This window comes from Entelurus aequoreus, linkage group LG16 (genome assembly GCF_033978785.1).
Source record: "Entelurus aequoreus isolate RoL-2023_Sb linkage group LG16, RoL_Eaeq_v1.1, whole genome shotgun sequence".
Classification (NCBI taxonomy): domain Eukaryota; kingdom Metazoa; phylum Chordata; class Actinopteri; order Syngnathiformes; family Syngnathidae; genus Entelurus; species Entelurus aequoreus.
Window position 1 is genome coordinate 44,170,284 of NC_084746.1, and position 18,473 is coordinate 44,188,756.

The window sequence follows — 18,473 nt, forward strand, 5'->3', positions numbered from 1 at the left end:
AAACAGCTGCAGGAACTAAGCATGGGTTTTAACCCCCAAAAAAAGACACTAGTGTATGGCTTATGCATTTTTTTATTCTAAATGTAGATATTTAAAAAAATAAAAGTTGTCATCAGTGATATGAGATGTTAAGCACTTCCCTAAATGCTCTCAGACCAGCGAGCTAGAAGACCTTCTCGAGGGGCTTCAGGGCGGTGGCCAGCAACTGTTCCCCCGGCAGCCCCCTTGCAGAGGCCCGACCGCTGCTTCAGCCACCTCTTCCTCTGTGGCGCCCGGCTTCTCCACGGACAAGCAGAGCATCATTGGTGACATCCTGCAGATGATGGACAGCGGCCACGGCAGCCCACCACCCCAGCATCGCGCCTTCCCTGGCCAACCAGCTCGAGTTTCTTCTGCGAGAAGCACGTCTCTGGATGGCGCTATGGGTCTTGGTCCTGCCAGGCCTCTCCCCCCACAGCAAAGGAATACCAACCCCTATCCGTTACTACAGCAGCAGCAAGGCATGATGGGTAGCTGTGCAGGCACAGCTACCAACCCAAATGGTGAGCATACTAAAACCAACACAGCGTTTTAAAATGGCAGTTTTACTAACTCGTATTTTTGTCATCCATGTTGGCCGGTGGGCCAGTACGGGGCCCCATGCAGCATGACTGGGTTCCCCAGGGGTCCACAGGAGCCACCCCAGCACCAGTCATGGTCCAATGTGTCAGACCAGTCCGTATGGTCCCGAACATGAACAGTGCTGTGCCAGCTCGAAGCACCGGTGTGCCTGCGTCCAGATCTGTGGTCAACATGCAGATGATGGGCAGCGGTGAGCATAAACCAGTACTCAATAAGCAAAAGTGATATCACATCTTCTTCAACGTTCTTCTGCTTTTGTCCAATCAGAGATAGAGATGGATAACTCGGCCTACCCTCAGCAGCACACACCGTCCAATCAGACGGCTGCTTGGCCTGACAGGATGACGATGATGGATCACTATGGAAACCAAAGCAGGTTAGGGGAATATTTAAGCATTTTTGTTGTTGGCCATGATGTCATCACAGTATTGTACTTATTGAGACTTTTGGAAGGACAAAAAGCGACCTTTTGCGTTGAATCTCCCAGGTCGTCATACAACGTTTTTCAGGAGGACAGGATGGGCTGCTGCGGGGCGGGGCCCGAGGGTCCAGCGGATGAAGGAACCCTCCTGAACCAGCTGTGCTCAGTGCTGAAGGACTATGAGGGACTGGAAGAACTTGACAAGATGTTGGGGATCCCCACACTGGCTGGACAGGTGAGTAGAATATTTCAGTTTTATATTGGTAAACGTACTGAATGACAACTAAGATAATACTGGACCACTTTTTGGCACAAAGCACAATTGTATGGTTCCTAAGGGGCGCCAAGTAAACATGACATGAGTGGTTTTGACTCCACTTCACATTGAAATTACATGTAAAGTCACGAAAGAATGAGTTTATATAGCTGATATTTAATATTTCATCCTTTTTCAGGGTCCTCTGTCGGACCAGGACCAGTTCTTCAGCTCCACCATAAAGCCTCCCCTGTACAGTCAACACTACGCGGCTCAGTCGGGCTATGGCGGAATGTCTCCTGACAGCTCCTACCTCTGCCCTTCTATGGGCGGCCACATGGGGCAGCAGAGAGTCGGCGGCTACCCACCAATGATGAGGATGCCTGGGGGTGCCGGGCCCAGATCAGCCGGCATGAAACCCGGTGGGCCAAACCCCATAGTGCCACCGCAGCCCAACAACTTGAGGCTGCAGCTGCAGCACAGACTGCAGGCCCAGCTGGTACTGCGGCCCCAAATATTTTGAAATATTCCAAAGCAGAAAATCCTCCTTTTTCTGGATGCTTCTCTATAAATGTTGATGTAGATTAATGTCATCTTTTATTTGCTTTTTCTCCTAGAACCGCCAGCCCATGGGGAACCAGATGGGTGGCGGGTCCAGCATGAATCTACCTCTCAGGTCCAACGTTCCAAACCAGGTCAGTCTTCTTCCCTGTGTGTGAGGATTGAGCGGTGATGTTGTTAAATGTGTATTAAAGGCCTACTGAAATGAAATTTTCTTATTTAAACGGGGATAGCAGATCCATTCTATGTGTCATACTTGATCATTTCGCGATATTGCCATATTTTTGCTGAAAGGATTTAGTAGAGAACATCGACGATAAAGTTCGCAACTTTTGGTCGCTGCTAAAAAAAGCCTTGCCTGTACCGGAAGTAGCGTGACGTCACAGGTTGAAGGGCTCCTCACATTTCCCCATTGTTTACACCAGCAGCGAGAGTGATTCGGACTGAGAAAGCGACGATTACCCCATTAATTTGAGCGAGGAGGAAATATTCGTGGATGAGGAACGTGAGAGTGAAGGATTAGAGTGCAGTGCAGGACGTATCTTTTTTCGCTCTGACCGTAACTTAGGTACAAGGGCTCATTGTATTCCACACTTTCTCCTTTTTTCTATTGTGGATCACGGATTTGTATTTTAAACGACCTCGGATACTATATCCTCTTGAAAATGAGAGTCGAGAACGCGAAATGGACATTCACAGTGACTTTTATCTCCACGACAATACATCGGTGAAGCACTTTAGCTACGGAGCTAACGTGATAGCATCGTGCTTAAATGCAGATAGAAACAAAATAAATAAGCCCCTGACTGGAAGGATAGACAGAAGATCAACAATACTATTATTACTTCTACTATCAGGAGACACCGAACCAAACTCTGGACCTGTAACCACACGGTTAATGCTGTCCAGCTTGGCGAAGCCTAGCAATTATGTTGCTAACGACGCCATTGAAGCTAACTTAGCTACGCGACCTTGACAGAGCTATGCTAAAAACATTAGCTCTCCACCTACGCCAGCCCTCATCTGCTCATCAACACCCGTGCTCACCTGCGTTCCAGCGATCGACGGCGCGACGAAGGACTTCACCCGATCATCGATGCGGTCGGCGGCTAGCGTCGGATAGCGCGTCTGCTATCCCACTCAAAGTCCTCCTGGTTGTGTTGCTGCAGCCGGCCGTTAATACACCGATCCCACCTACAGCTTTCTTCTCTGCAGTCTCCATTGTTCATTGAACAAATTGCAAAAGATTCACCAACACAGATGTCCAGAATACTGTGGAATTTTGCGATGGAAACAGAGCTGTTTGTATTGTGATACAATGTGTCCCAATACTTCCGCTTCAACCATTGACGTCACGCGCAAACGTCATCATATATAGACGTTTTCAGCCGGAAGTTGCCCGGGAAATTTAAAATGGCACTTTATAAGTTAACCCGGCCGTATTGGCATGTGTTGCAATGTCAAGATTTCATCGTTGATATATAAACTATCAGACTGCGTGGTCGGTAGTAGTGGGTTTCAGTAGGCCTTTAGTAAAGCTGTGTTTATCATTCTTATTGTGTAACCCTAATCTGTTCCTGTCCACAAGGCGCGGTCAACCCCTTAGTTTGTCATTCAACAGCATAGTGGGCAATTCACATTTTTTTCATCGGTCTATTGGGCAGGAGGGATTGATACATGTGAATTCTGCCGAGCAACGCATGCTTGTGCAAAAACACGATGGTTATTATGATGCCCCATGTGTGTCTCCAGGGATCGTTCAACGCTCAGATGTTGGCTCAGCGTCAGCGCGAGTACCTCAGCAACCACCTGCGCCAACGCCAGCAGCAGCAGCAGCAACAACATGTGCACCAGCAGCGTGCCATGATGGCCGTCAACATGTCCGCCCCCAGTTCACGTGTCTCACAAAGCAACGAGCAACAGTTTTCCTACCCGGCCCCCAGTTACGGTACCGACTTTACTGTCTTGCTTTGTTTCAATGCAGCTTCCTGTACAGTTTTCAATGTGTATACTGTACAATTACGTTAGCACCCTATTCCACGTTGTTGCCTTTGGCAAACTATTTTTGGGGGTGTCCCAATCCGATATCTGTATTAGATATTGGCCCAATAAAAGGAAAAAAAACAAGTATCGAATTATATCACTCTGATACAGGCAGTCCTGCAGCGTGTTTACTTCTGCAAAACTGGGCAGCCAGTTAACATTTAAACGTCCTCCAATAAGCACACAAGCTTGGTCTTTTCTTGTATTTTAGTAAAGTCGTTTGCATAAGGTAAACATGGTAGGCTATAGGCTACTAGGAACTTGCAGCTACTCAACAGCTAAGCACACAACAGTACACGAGCTAAACATACATACAGTAAGTGTCCTTCATTGGAAAATGCTGCATCTTAAAACAGCACATTTGTCAATGTAACCAAGTATCAAATAATTACAGTTGTATATTACTTACAGATATAAAGTCTCCAAGGCAGAGGCGTATTAAAAAGTATCAAGTAACAAACGTTTCCACACGAGCTCAACCTAATGAATTATTGTAACCAAAAACAATTACCACTCCACTTAAAGATCGCATGAGTCCATTTTTTTCTCTCTCTTTATTTACAAAGCATTATAAAAGTCCATACACTTAACAATTGTATATGATTTGTAAGTGCTTTGTTAAAGGGACACTCCCAGGAAGCTGTAATAGCTTATAAGTAAAATAATAAGGTATAACATTAATACAATTTTTACATGCTTACATCCTAAACAATTTTCCTAATCATTTAACACATTCACACATCATTTCAATTTGTACTGTTGAATTATTTTTATGTTAGTTGGTAGTCTTGCACATTGTAATTTGCCAATAACATGCATATTTATTTCAGTATGCATACTACAATAATAGATGTTAAATAATTTATGTTACAATAAACAAACAATAATACAACAATATTAAATAAACAAAAATCTCTTGCTTTGTATGATTGTTAATGTTTTTCAACATTTGGGTTCATGGTGTGGAATATAGTAGCAATAATTCAAATTTCAGGAGATTTTATTAAATTTTCTCAATGAAGTAGATTGGGTGATCGGACTGTCAAGTTTATTCAAGATATTTGGGCCTTTACACGTTATACTAAAGCTTGTGCCTTTGAGTTTATGGCGTTTGCCCTTTAGCTAATGTTTTCTTCTAGTGTTATGTGTATGTGTGGAAGAGGTGATAGGAATGAGCTCACAGAGCTGGTCATTCAGCTTATGTTCCACATTATATATCACACGTGCAATATGTAAAACGTTACTCTCTGTGAGTTTCAGAAGCTTCATTCTGGAAAAAAGCAAATTTAAGGGAGCAATAAAGTCCGACCGTGCTCGTATCGCTTTCTTTTGAAGGATTTGTAATTTATCTCGATAACTTGGATAAATGTTAAAACATATGATATTGCATTAATTTAGATGTGGTTCAAATAAGGATCTGTACAGGACTTTTAGGAGTGCTTCAAAGGCAAAGAGTGTTTGACTTTATAAAACCAGCCAACATATTTTGCTAGATTTGCTGTGAGATCATCAAGTTTTTTTTTTAGATTAAAAAATTAATCAATATAAATGCCTAAGAATTTTGTATAGAAATGTCCGATAAATCGGAAATTATCGGTATCGTTTTTTAAATTATCGGTATCGATTGTTTTTGTTTTTTTGTTTTTTTTATTAAATCAACATAAAAAACATAAGATACACTTACAATTAGTGCACCAACCCAAAAACCCTCCCTCCCCCATTTACACTCATTCACACTCATTCACACAAAAGGGTTGTTTCTTTCTGTTAATAATATTCTGGTTCCTACATTATATATCAATATATATCAATACAGTCTGCAGGGATACAGTCCGTAAGCACACATGATTGTGCGTGCGTGCTGCTGGTCCACTAATAGTACTAACCCTTAACAGTTAATTTTACTAATTTTCATTAATTACTAGTTTCTATGTAACTGTTTTTATATTGTTTTACTTTCTTTTTTATTCAAGAAAATGTTTTTAAATGATAAATAAATGATAAATGGGTTTTACTTGTATAGCGCTTTTCTACCTTCAAGGTACTCAAAGCGCTTTGACAGTATTTCCACATTTACCCATTCACACACACATTCACACACTGATGGCGGGAGCTGCCATGCAAGGCGCTAACCAGCAGCCATCAGGAGCTTTCATTTATTTATCTTATTTTTTTTTTTTTTTTAAAAAGGACCTTATCTTCACCATACCTGGTTGTCCAAATTAGGCATATTAATGTGTTAATTCCACGACTGTATATATTGGTATCGGTTGATATAGGTATCGGTAATTAAGAGTTGGGATATCGGCAAAAAGCCATTATCGGACATCCCTAATTTTGTATGTTGCATTCTTTCTATAATCCTGTTATTGATCGTAATACAGACACAGTCCTTATTTTTATGAGTTGTATTAGAAGAAAAAATTATGAGTATTAGTTATATTAAAGGATAATTTATTACATTTTAACCAGATTTTGACTTAATTCAGTTCTACATTCATTGTTGTCTGTAAAATAATTCCATGATTTTGTGAAAAAAGAACAAATTTGTGTCATCAGTGAGTATATTTTTATCCAAAATATCAGATTAATTTGTCAAGTCATTTATATAGGTAATAAAAAGAAGAGGACCCAATAGTGAACCCTGTGGTACTCCATATTTGATAGTTTTTGTGTTGAGATTTCCTGCTGCTAATTTGCACATATTGCTTTCTCTCAGATAGATGGCTTCTTAACCAACAGAGAGCAACACCCCTGACGCCATAATGCTAAAGTTTGCCCAACGAAATGTCAAAGTTAATGGTATCAAACGCTTTTGACAAATCAAGGAAGACACCAACTCCACACTTGCCTTTGTCAATAGCATCATTAACTTGTTGTGCTCTGTTTTCAAAAGCCATACCGATATGGAGTTAGATAACACATTTTATTCATGAAACCCCTTAACCTAACATACGACTGCTCAAATACTTTGGAAAAAGTAGTTAGTACTGATATGGGTCGATAATTTTGCATATTATTTTTATTCCCGGCTTTAAAAATTGGGATGATTTTTGCATTCTTGATTTTTCTTGGCACTATTCCATAATACAGTGATAGGTCGATGCAATGAACCAGTGGGTCACTTATTTCTTGTACTATATTTGATAATTTTTCCACACATTTCATCCATTTCTTCTGTGCAAGAGCTGTTCAGACAATTAATAGGTTTGTGGTTTTGATATTTACTATTCTGTTATTTAAAAAGTAATACGTGTGTAGTAATTTCACTTAATCAAGCCTTAATTTTAACATTACACACTACAAATTAATAAAAATATGTATAATTCGTGCTAAAATCCTATCAGGTCAAAATTGGTGCCGGCCAATACTCAAGGCTCCAATAGCGGTATTGTATCGGAAGAGAAGAAATTGTATCGGGACACTCCTTACTATTATGGTTCGAGAGCACGGGGATCCAAACGCATAAATAAAAAATATATAATAGGGGGGCCACTTTGATACATTAGGCACATTAAATATGCTAAAGCAATTCATATATATCCTAAGCTATCTGAACAAAACCTTTTAGCTTTGTGCTACAGCTGACAACGTAAATTTGTCTAATATAATATTCTATCTCCTTAATAATACATTTTTATCAATCTTTTTCAGTATGCTGTCGGACAATAAAAAATTAGTGGGAACTAGAGATTTCCGTTAATATCGGCCCGCCGATAAATGCTTTAGAATGTAATATCGGAAATGATCGGTATCGTTTTTTTTTTTTATTATCGGTATCGTTTTTTTTGTTTTTGTTTGGTTTTTTTATTAAATCAACATAAAAAACACAAGATACACTTACAATTAGTACACCAACCCAAAAAACCTCCCTCCCCTCATTCACACTAATTCACACAAAAAGGTTGTTTCTTTCTGTTATTAATATTCTGGTTCCTACATTATATATCAATATATATCAATACAGTCTGCAGGGATACAGTCCGTAAGCACACATGATTGTGCGTGCTGCTGGTCCACTAATAGTACTAACCTTTAACAGTTAATTTTAGTCATTTTCATTAAATACTAGTTTCTATGTAACTGTTTTTATATTGTTTTACTTTCTTTTTTATTCAAGAAATTTTTTTTAATTTATTTATCTTATTTTATTATTTATTTTTTATTTTTAAAAAGGACCTTATCTTCACCATACCTGGTTGTCCAAATTAGGCATAATAATGTGTTAATTCCACAACTGTATCTATTGGTATCAGTATCGGTAATTAAGGGTTTGGTCAATATCGGATATCGGCAAAAAGCCATTATCGGACATCCCTAGTGGGAACCAAAAATGTTGTTCTAGTTGGTAGTTGTGGAATTTCCATGTTTTGCTGTGTTCTGAGTGCTTGCTTTTAAATATATAAATGTGGTGGCCTCTTGTGGCCGACATCGGTATTGCAACAAAACTCAATGTATGAAAATGGGTAAAGAACATAAGCACAACGTCCATCAGTAATAATTGTATAATATTTAATGTCATTATATACATACAATATATACACTATTTTGTATACACATACAATTGATGAATAATATGCATAAAATGTCAATCTCTCCCGTCACCAGGCATGAGTCAGCAACACCAGGATATGGCGTCGGGCTTCCTGTGTGCGTCCGGGACCTCTCAAAGTGCCATGTTGTCCCCCAGGATGACGCAGGCCCAGAGTGCAATGCTACAGCAGAACCAGACCCAAATGCAGGCAGGGCCGCAGGGCTACCCGAGCAGCGGCGGTAACGACCTCAACGGATGGATTCAATCTGCTAACACGAGCAACAGGTACACAAAACTCTCTTTAAAGTTGTTATAATCATGTTACTTTATTGATATTATAACTGTTTATTTTGTAGCATGTACCAACAACAAAGTCAGTACTCCTCACAAACCACTGGAGGCATGTACAACATGACCCATAGAGGAGGCAACATGAACCACATGCCAGGTCACATGACCGCCATTCCTACCATGGCGTCTGAGCAGGTTAGGCAGGAAATGTTTTATCTTGACTGTCATACATTTTGTATTACACATCAGCTTAGTGTGGTGTGATGTCCTTTCTGTTAGTAAAAGTAGAAAGTTCTAGTGAAGTTGACTGTTTTCATGTCTGAACAAGGAGTTCTCTCGACTGCAATTAGTGTAAAACTGCAGTGAGAATTCTGACCCGTACTAACAGGAGTACCCACACGTCCCCTGTTCTAAAATAACTTAATTGGCTGCCAGTATCCTATATACCGTATTTTTCGGACTATAAATCGCAGTTTTTTTCATAGTTTGGCCGGGGGTGCGACTTATACTCAGGAGTGACTTATGTGTGAAATTATTAACACATTACCGTAAAATATCAAATAATATTATTTAGCTCATTCACGTAAAAGACTAGACCAGGGGTGTCCAAACTTTTTCCACTAAGGGCCGCACACGGAAAAATTTAAGCATGCGGGGGCCATTTTGATATTTTTCATTTTCAAACCTTAACAAAATATATGGATTTTTTTTTTTTAACCTTTAGAGCTCCCGGGGACCATAAAGGGTCTCAGTCATTAAAATGTGAAAAAAAAAATTTGTCATATTATTATTTTTTTAAATTTAACGCTTACAGTAAATCTCTATATCAACTTCAGGTTGATATAAAGTAAAAACAACATTGCAACTTTTTCTCGTTAGATTTCACCTCATTCCACTTTTTTGAAATGTTTTTTAAAATTTTTGCAATACTATCAATTTTGCAATTTTTGCACAGTGTGTGGGGGGCCGGTAAACGATTAGCTGCGGGCCGCAAATTTGGACTTCTCTGGACACCTCTGGACTAGACGTATAAGATTTCATGGGATTTAGCGATTAGGAGTGACAGATTGTTTGGGAAACGTTAACATACCAGGCACGTTCTCAGTTGGTTATTTAAGCGTCATATAACGTACACTTATTCAGCCTGTTGTTCACTATTCTTTATTTATTTTAAATTGCCTTTCAAATGTCTATTTTTGGTGTTGAGTTTTATCAAATAAATTTCCCCAAAAAATGCGACTTATACTCCAGTGCGACTTATATATGTTTTTTTCCTTCTTTATTGTGCATTTTTGGCAGGTGCGACTTATACTCCGGTGCGACTTATACTCCAAAAAATGCGGTAATTAAGTATACAATTCTGGTTCTAGCCGTCAGAGCTGCGCATAGTCAGGCTCCTTCTTACATCGTGATCTGATCCAGCCTTACACCCCAACTCGGGCTTTGGGGTTTGTGGATCAGAATCTGCTGAAGGTTCCACGCACTCGTTTTAAGACTAGAGGTGACAGATTTTTCCAGCCTGTTGCTCCCATGCTTTGGAACCATCTCCCGCTCTCATTGTGCTCAATCAACTCTGTTTCATTTAATTATTTTTATTTATTTATCTCCTTCATTGATGTGCATCTTTGATCAATAGACAATTAAACCTCAGCAACTAAACACACATTTACACACCAATGCCTGAGAAGGAACAGGATGAAGAAAATCTTATATTTTCCTGCCCCCTTCAACATAATACGTAGTCTTACTTAATGGATAGCATACAAACCAAACAAATACATCCAAATATAATGAAAACACACAAAAAAACACAAGTGCAAAACTTCATGAAGTACAAACCGAACAAAAAAAACTAATATACACCTCTCGGGATGATACAAAACAAATACAAAACCAGACAAAAGAATAAGTAAAATAATAAATATAAAGCAAAATGTAAACACTTATGGCTGTCCATATGATCTTATTGTTCTGTCTTTATATATTTTTTTCAATTGGAATATATTTTAAGTGTCTTTTGTCTCGTTGTAAAGAGAACTCCATAGTTTAACCCCCACCACTGATATACACATTTGTTTTAAAGTTGACCTTGAATACTGATGTTGGAAATCAGGGACGTGCACATGATTATAGAGGGGCAGGAGCTCAAAGTCAGAAAAGGGCAGGAATTTTTTTTTTGGTCCTTTACACAATATGGAAATTAATGTAAAATGAAATTTGCTAATAGGAAGCTAACTACTTAGCTGTGTGTCCTTTGTAGTTAAAAGTGATTGCCATTTCTTTTGTGTCAACAAATTATGGTCATAATGAGTTAATTCACATTATCATAGGCTTGGAAGACATGAAAAGCAACAAAACACTGGTTTATTATTAGGCTATTTATTGTTAAAGCACTTTAAAATTGAACATTGAACAGTGCAACATGAACTTTGAAAAAAAATACAAAAATAAATACCCAAATGGAAAAAACTTCAATGTGAAAATCTGTCCTTCTTCCCTTAACTTGATGAAAACACCATCAAGTTGTAACTTATGGTCTTTCCCACTTAATGCTCAGACTAAACAACTGATACGCAATACAGGGCCAAAAATATTGACCAGGGGCCAGTAGGGCTGTATCCTTTCTTTTATATCCCTAACAGATAACCTACATCTCATATCCCCAGAATGCTGAAATTATTATTATTATTATTAATAATAATAATAATAATTATTATTATTATCATTATCATTATTATTATTATTATTGTTATTATTATCATTATTATTATTTTGTTAACCCACACAGTAATAGCAAAGTCACAATAAACTTTATATCTAAAACTCTACTGTGAGAAAAATGTGATCCGCCGTAAACACAGTGCATTTTATTTTGAAAATTAACCCGGTGTTTTATTTTGTATTTTGTTTACTACTTCCTGTCCCGCACTATCCACTCTGCTCTGTGCGGACTTGATGTGCCGTGCTCAATTGATGCGCCGTGCTCCGACGTCCGGCAAAAACAGAAGCTGACACATTGAATAATAGAATAATACAGCGTTTTTCTGCAATATTACCCATATTAGATGCTGAATAAGTGGACGGCGACTAGACCATAACTCACAGGTTCAAGTTGCTCCACTGTCACGTCTCAGGGGCGCATTTGTCTCTCTCTCGTCTCACTTACTCACTCACTCACCCGGTATTACAAGAAAACGTGGAGTTTTTGTACCGCTGTTTTTTTTTTACATCTCTGACAGGAATTTATTAATGTTGTTTAAAGGGGAAAAAAACAACCACACACACAGGCAGAGGGCACTTTTTAAGATGAGGCAAAAAAGGGCAGGGGCTCGAGCACCCATAGGGCCCTATGTGTGCACGTGCCTGTTGGAAATGACCTTTTATTCTATGCTATTCATTCTCAGAAGTGATGACAAACATTTTTACTTTTACTTTTAGCCTTAAACATAACACATAATGTCTGTAACTTTACTAGCTCCTGTAATTTCAATAAAGCAGAATTAATAAATAATATGTTAGTGTGTTCTAGATAATCTACTTTATGAATAATCCTTATAGCTCTTTTCTGTAGTTGATACAATGCCTTTATGTTACTCTTACATGTATATGTGTTCCCCCACACTTCCACTGTTGACACCTTCAAAAGCAAAGTTAAGAGTCATTTATTTGTTCGGGATTTTAATTACCGTATTTTTCGGAGTATAAGTCGCTCTGGAGTATAAGTCGCACCGGTCGAAAATGCATAATAAAGAAGGAAAAAAACATATATAAGTCGCACTGGAATATAATTCGCATTTTTTGGGGAAATTTATTTGATAAAACCCAACAGCAAGAATAGACATTTGAAAGGCAATTTAAAATAAATAAAGAATAGTGAACAACAGGCTGAATAAGTGTACGTTATATGACGCATAAATAACCAACTGACAACGTGCCTGGTATGTTAACGTAACATATTATGGTAAGAGTCATTCAAATAACTATAACATAGAACATGCTATACGTTTACCAAACAATCTGTCACTCCTAATCGCTAAATCCCATGAAATCTTATACGTCTAGTTTCTTACGTGAATGAGCTAAATAATATTATTTGATATTTGACGGTAATGTGTTAATAATTTCACACATAAGTCGCTCCTGAGTATAAGTCGCACCCTCGGCCAAACTATGAAAAAAACTGCGACTTATAGTCCGGAAAATACGGTAGCTACTCTTGGGCAGCTTTGAGTTTTCTGTTGTCTTTTTTTTGTGTTTATATTGTTTATTCATACTGTGTTTTTGTTGTGTTTTTGTATTAGCCTTCTATATTAATTGTAATTTGTGATATTTTAACTGTGTTGTGAAAAGGAATGTATACGGAGTCCCGTTTTGTTCTAGTACCGTTTCTTAATTGGGTCACTCCTCCTGGACCGTAAGAGGTTTTGGACTAATGATACTGCTATCTATATTTTTTTATCCAGCTGACCGTTGTAATAATGACACACTATCACATTCGTTTCAGCTGCCGCCGCATAACCACAACAAATCCGCTTGGAATAATTACAAATAGGAAGCAACACCAAACAACAGTTGTTAGCACAACAATTCATCCTCTCTACAACTGGACGATTGATCACTACACTTGATCACTGAGTCTTTTTATTTTTTATTGTTCATATTACACAGACACATACATGGTCGGTAGCTGTCAAGTCTCAATATAGCCTACAGATACGTCCGTGTGCAACATATACACAAAACTTTTTTTTTTATTGTTACATTGTTACTAACATGCTAATTGATTGTATTGCTTTATATCAAATCAAACTTTATTTATATTGCACTTTTCATACACAGGCAAGTGGCAAACACAAAGTGCTGTACAAAAAAATATGTATATGGAAGAGAAGAAAACATACACACACACACACACACACTCACACAAACACACACATGCAGATGCAAACACATAGCACTATTGACAATAACAAAGCCAAAACAAAACCAAACATGGCATGGCACTGAGGATTTGAGGAAAAACGCCACCTTTGAGGCATTCATACTGGAGAATAACTAAAATAACACCATCTAAAAAATGGTATAAAACATACGATAAAATATATGTAAAAATAAGATATAAGTATTATGAATATTACATTAATAATTTAATAAAAACATAACATTGAGAGAATAATAGTAGTAATATTGATATTTAAAGGCCTACTGAAATGAAATTTTTTTATTTAAACGGGGATAGCAGATCTATTCTATGTGTCATACTTGATCATTTCGCGATATTGCCATATTTTTGCTGAAAGGATTTAGTAGAGAACAACGACGATAAAGATCGTGTAGTGGATTGTCCGAAGCTTAAGCAGGCAACAAAAGTAGTTTAGTACAACAAATTTATTTACCCATTATCAGAAGTGCAGGTTGAATTGAGTTGGTCGTGCAGACAAACCACAAGTTACTCCGGAGCCAACAAGACACACACAAGCCAAAATCACCCCCGAGTTCCGGTCTTCTCCCATTTTTTATATGTCTGTTGTGCGTCATCGTTCCTTATCAAATGCGTCAATGTCTTGTTTTGCTTTTCCTATCTGTTCCATAACAACTCGAATTCTGTAGACAGTCAACACATTCTATAGACAGGTTGGCACGACTTAATATTCACTTTTGTCCCACAACTGGTCCATTCAATGGCACAAAAATACAAGAGTATTGAAAATGAGCGGACATTCTTAAAAGACAAGAAATATAGGTCAAAAGGTCAGAAATTCTACTACAATCGCAACTTTTGGTATCTGATAAAAAAAAGGCTTGCCCCTACCGGAAGTAGCGTGACGTAGTCAATTGAACATATACGCAAAGTTCCCTATTGTTTACAATGATGGCCGCATGAAGTGAGAGAGATTCGGACCGAGAAAGAGACGATTTCCCCATTAATTTGAGCGAGGATGAAAGATTTGTGGATGAGTAAAGTGCAAGTGAAGGACTAGTGGGGAGTGGAAGCGATTCAGATAGGGAAGATGCTGTGAGAGCCGGGGGTGACCTGATATTCAGCTGGGAATGACTACAACAGTAAATAAACACAAGACATATATATACTCTATTAGCCACAACACAACCAGGCTTATATTTAATATGCCACAAATTAATCCTACATAAAAACACCTAGGTGTTTGTTATGCTAGCTCCTAGCTACTAGCTCGAGCTAGTTATAGCTCGAGCGGGTAATATGGACGGGATCCCGTATATATAACCCGCCAATACAATTCAAACACCTGCACAACACACACACTCACTCAGCCCAAAGAACCGTTCACCTAACCCAAGGTTCATAAAGCTTATATATTTAACCAAAGTTACGTACATGACACGCACGTACGGGCAAGCAATCAAATGTTTGGAAGCGTGCGGTTGGGACTTGATATTCAGCTGGGAATGACTACAACAGTAAATAAACTCAAAACATTTATATACTCTATTAGCCACAACACAACCAGGCTTATATTTAATATGCCACAAATTAATCCCGCATAACAAACACCTAGGTGTTTGTTATGCTATCTCCTAGCTACTAGCTCGAGCTAGTTATAGCAAGCGATCAAATGTTTGGAAGCGTACTCACGGTACCGCGTCTGCGTCTGTTAACGGAGTCAAAGTCCTCCTGGTAAGAGTCTCTGTTGTCCGAGTTCTTCGATCTTGACTGCATCTTTCGGGAATGTAAACAATGGAACACCGACTGTGTTGTGTTGCTGACTTCCCTCGCAAAATACTCCGCTTCGCACCGACTTTCTTCTTTGCTTGCTCAGCTTCTTTCTCCATAATGCAATGAACAAATTGCAACAGATTCACCAACACAGATGTCCAGAATACTGTGGAATAATGAGATGAAAACAGCTATTTCGTATCGGCTTCAATGGGGAAGCCATACCTGTGTTCTACTGGCTACGTCACGCGCATACGTCATCCTCAAAGGCGTTTTGAACCGGAAGTTCCCCGGGAAATTTAAAATTGCACTTTATAAGTTAACCCGGCCGTATTGGCATGTGTTGCAATGTTAAGATTTCATCATTGATATATAAACTATCAGACTGCGTGGTCGGTAGTAGTGGGTTTCAGTAGGCCTTTAAGATAGAAAACAACATAATAAAATAATTTTGAATATGATCAGTAAAAAGCATGAATAAAAAGGTCTGTGTGGAAGTCGCTTCCTAGCGGTCCCACTGACAGACACTTCACAGGAGCCAAGCGTGCCGTTTTAACAAAGTTTTAATGCACATAGGTTTTTATCAAAGTCTTTCTTCCGCAGAACGTGACCTTTCAGTCACGTCCGTATCCTCTCCCCCTCCTGCTCCCGGCCGCTTACTGTTAAAGACAACAGATGATTAGATTACCACGTACCACCTGTGAAATCTAATCACCTGCCAGCTGTGTCTCGCCGTCAGCACTGCCACGCCCCCGTCTGATGGTGCTCTGTCCTCAGCACCATGGACAGAGGCGGTGACCTTTGCTCCTGCAGGCAGCGCTGGCAACATCTCCCTCCACAGTCTGTCTTTAGCCTTTTTTTTTTATTTCAATGGTTTCTGCTGTCCTGAGTCTCTCTGGCAAGCTGTTCCACAGGTGTGGGCCACAGTGGCTGCCGTTTCAAATGGTAAATGGGTTATACTTGTATAGCGCTTTTCTACCTTCAAGGCACTCAAAGCGCTTTGACACTATTTCCACTTTCATTCATTCACACACACATTCACACACTGATGGCGGGAGCTGCCACGCAAGGCCCCAACCACGACCCATCAGGAGCAAGGGTGAAGTGTCTTGCTGAAGGACACAACGGACGTGACTCGGACGGCAGAAGCTGGGGATCGAACCAGGAACCCTCAAGTTGCTGGCACGCTCGCTTTACCACCCGAGCCACACCGTCCCCAATAATAATAATACCAATTCTGGTGTTTGGTAAAGCTAAAAGGCCAGTGCCAGAGGACCTCAGGATCCGCGATATGATATATCAAGTAAAAGGTCTGTGCTCTGCACATGAATGCTATACATAAATATTATTTCCAGCTAAGTCTAATTGTAATGAATAGAAACACAAGGTGTGCTCTTTACAAGATGACGACACAACAACTGCATTAGCAAACATAGTTAACTTGTTTAAGACTTAAAAAGTAGGTGTTGATAAAATACTTCCCTGTTGTGAGATGTAACATTATGTTGTGGAGGTGTACAACCTCTTGTGCGCATAAAAATTGGTAATGAAAATGCATTTTTCCCACATCTTTATTTACACCAATTAGTACCGATAATAGTACAGATAAATACCGGTATCAATAATAAATATCGATAAGGGCATCGTATCAATAACATCTTAACGATATACATCCCTAGTTGTGAAGCATTTTTTGTCTGTGAAAGGTGCTATACAAATAAATGTTACTTATGTGTCCCGCAGGTGAGCGACAACAGACTGATCCCGGATCAGCTGGGAGGAATGGACGTGCTGACTCAGGAGGCCAACGTCAATTCTGTAAATTAAACTTTCTCCTCTTCTTGCCGTTACATTTCTTTTTTCTTTTTTTCTTTTTTTACTTATCGAACATATATTTTTTGTCTTTTCCAGAACTTTTGCTGACTCTGGACACAAAATGCTGCTTAGTTTGACATCCAGAAAAGGTGCAAATGTTGTCTCAACCAAAATACTTCGTACAAAGCTGATTCCCTTTAAATGCACAAAGTGTCCCTAAAGTCTGGACATATAATGTAGATCATTTAAGCAAAAAAATGACCATTTAGTTCATTTAAAATGTAATTGGTAATTATTAATAATTACAAATAAAATAAAATGTAATAAAATATACTTAACAAAAATACATAGTACGCATTTATGTTATATTTTTTATATCATATTTTTTACATTTCAACAAATGTTGAAAAACATTTATGATTGCATATTAAATGCTTAATAAAATATATATGTTTGTATATATACGTGTATATATATGTAAATATATGTATATATACACACCCATTAAAAAGATGCAGTCATACTATATTATTTATTCAGATTTTATGATTTATATAGATTTATACAACTAAAGTAAAAATAATATAATTATAAATATTTATACAATTATATAATACATTAAAAAAATAAAAACTTGTCTATTTGTTTGTATTATATATATTACATGTTTATAATTGCATATTACATGCTTAAAAATGATAACAAATGTAATATTTTGTTTACTTAGATGCATTAACAAATAGATACTTGTATATTAAATGCTTGTATGTCCAGACTTTAGTAACAAACGCACAACTTTGTCAAGTTCCTTTTCTGATGGGGTTGAAGAAATGAAAAACATCTAAATATTGTATAATTATTCATTCAAATTAGATTTTAGCATGGTTGTTGTTTTGTTTTCAAATTTTATTTTTGAGGCTCTCACACGCTCATGAATATCCGACAAAAACTTTGAAGCTATTTATAAGATTTAAGTAGATGAAAATGTATCTTGTATACTAATTTTAAAAATAGAATAATATATTTCAGGTGCTGTACTTTATGGCACATGGGAGTGTGGGTGGGTGGGTTTGTACAAATGATGCAAATAACAGCAACAATAGATTCTATATTCCCTAAAGTGGTATTACTAAGCAGTCATGTAGAGTAAAAAAGCCAACAAAACAGAAGATTTAACATCAAATGATCACTTTGTGACTTTCAAAAAGGTACAAAAAGCTTTGCTGGCCTGACTTGA

At 38.2% G+C, this 18,473-nt stretch overlaps 1 protein-coding gene across 5 annotated transcripts in view; it reads left to right on the top strand.

The window, feature by feature from the left end:
- The window catches only part of LOC133631064 (nuclear receptor coactivator 2-like), a 71,296-nt gene extending 53,013 nt beyond the window's left edge, over positions 1 to 18,283 (top strand). For 4 of the 5 annotated variants that reach the window (XM_062023084.1, XM_062023085.1, XM_062023083.1 and 1 more), the window contains exons 11-21: positions 155 to 542; positions 629 to 811; positions 889 to 997; positions 1,109 to 1,277; positions 1,498 to 1,797; positions 1,916 to 1,993; positions 3,612 to 3,807; positions 8,511 to 8,721; positions 8,793 to 8,922; positions 17,165 to 17,239; positions 17,333 to 18,282. In XM_062023084.1, the coding sequence (XP_061879068.1) occupies positions 155 to 542; positions 629 to 811; positions 889 to 997; positions 1,109 to 1,277; positions 1,498 to 1,797; positions 1,916 to 1,993; positions 3,612 to 3,807; positions 8,511 to 8,721; positions 8,793 to 8,922; positions 17,165 to 17,239; positions 17,333 to 17,344 (1,851 nt within the window). In that variant the 3' untranslated portion in view covers positions 17,345 to 18,282. Of the gene's footprint in view, positions 1 to 154; positions 543 to 628; positions 812 to 888; positions 998 to 1,108; positions 1,278 to 1,497; positions 1,798 to 1,915; positions 1,994 to 3,611; positions 3,808 to 8,510; positions 8,722 to 8,792; positions 8,923 to 17,164; positions 17,240 to 17,332 lie in introns of all 5 variants that reach the window. The other variant, XM_062023086.1, reaches the window with a different exon arrangement.
- Positions 18,284 to 18,473: the final 190 nt, after the last annotated feature.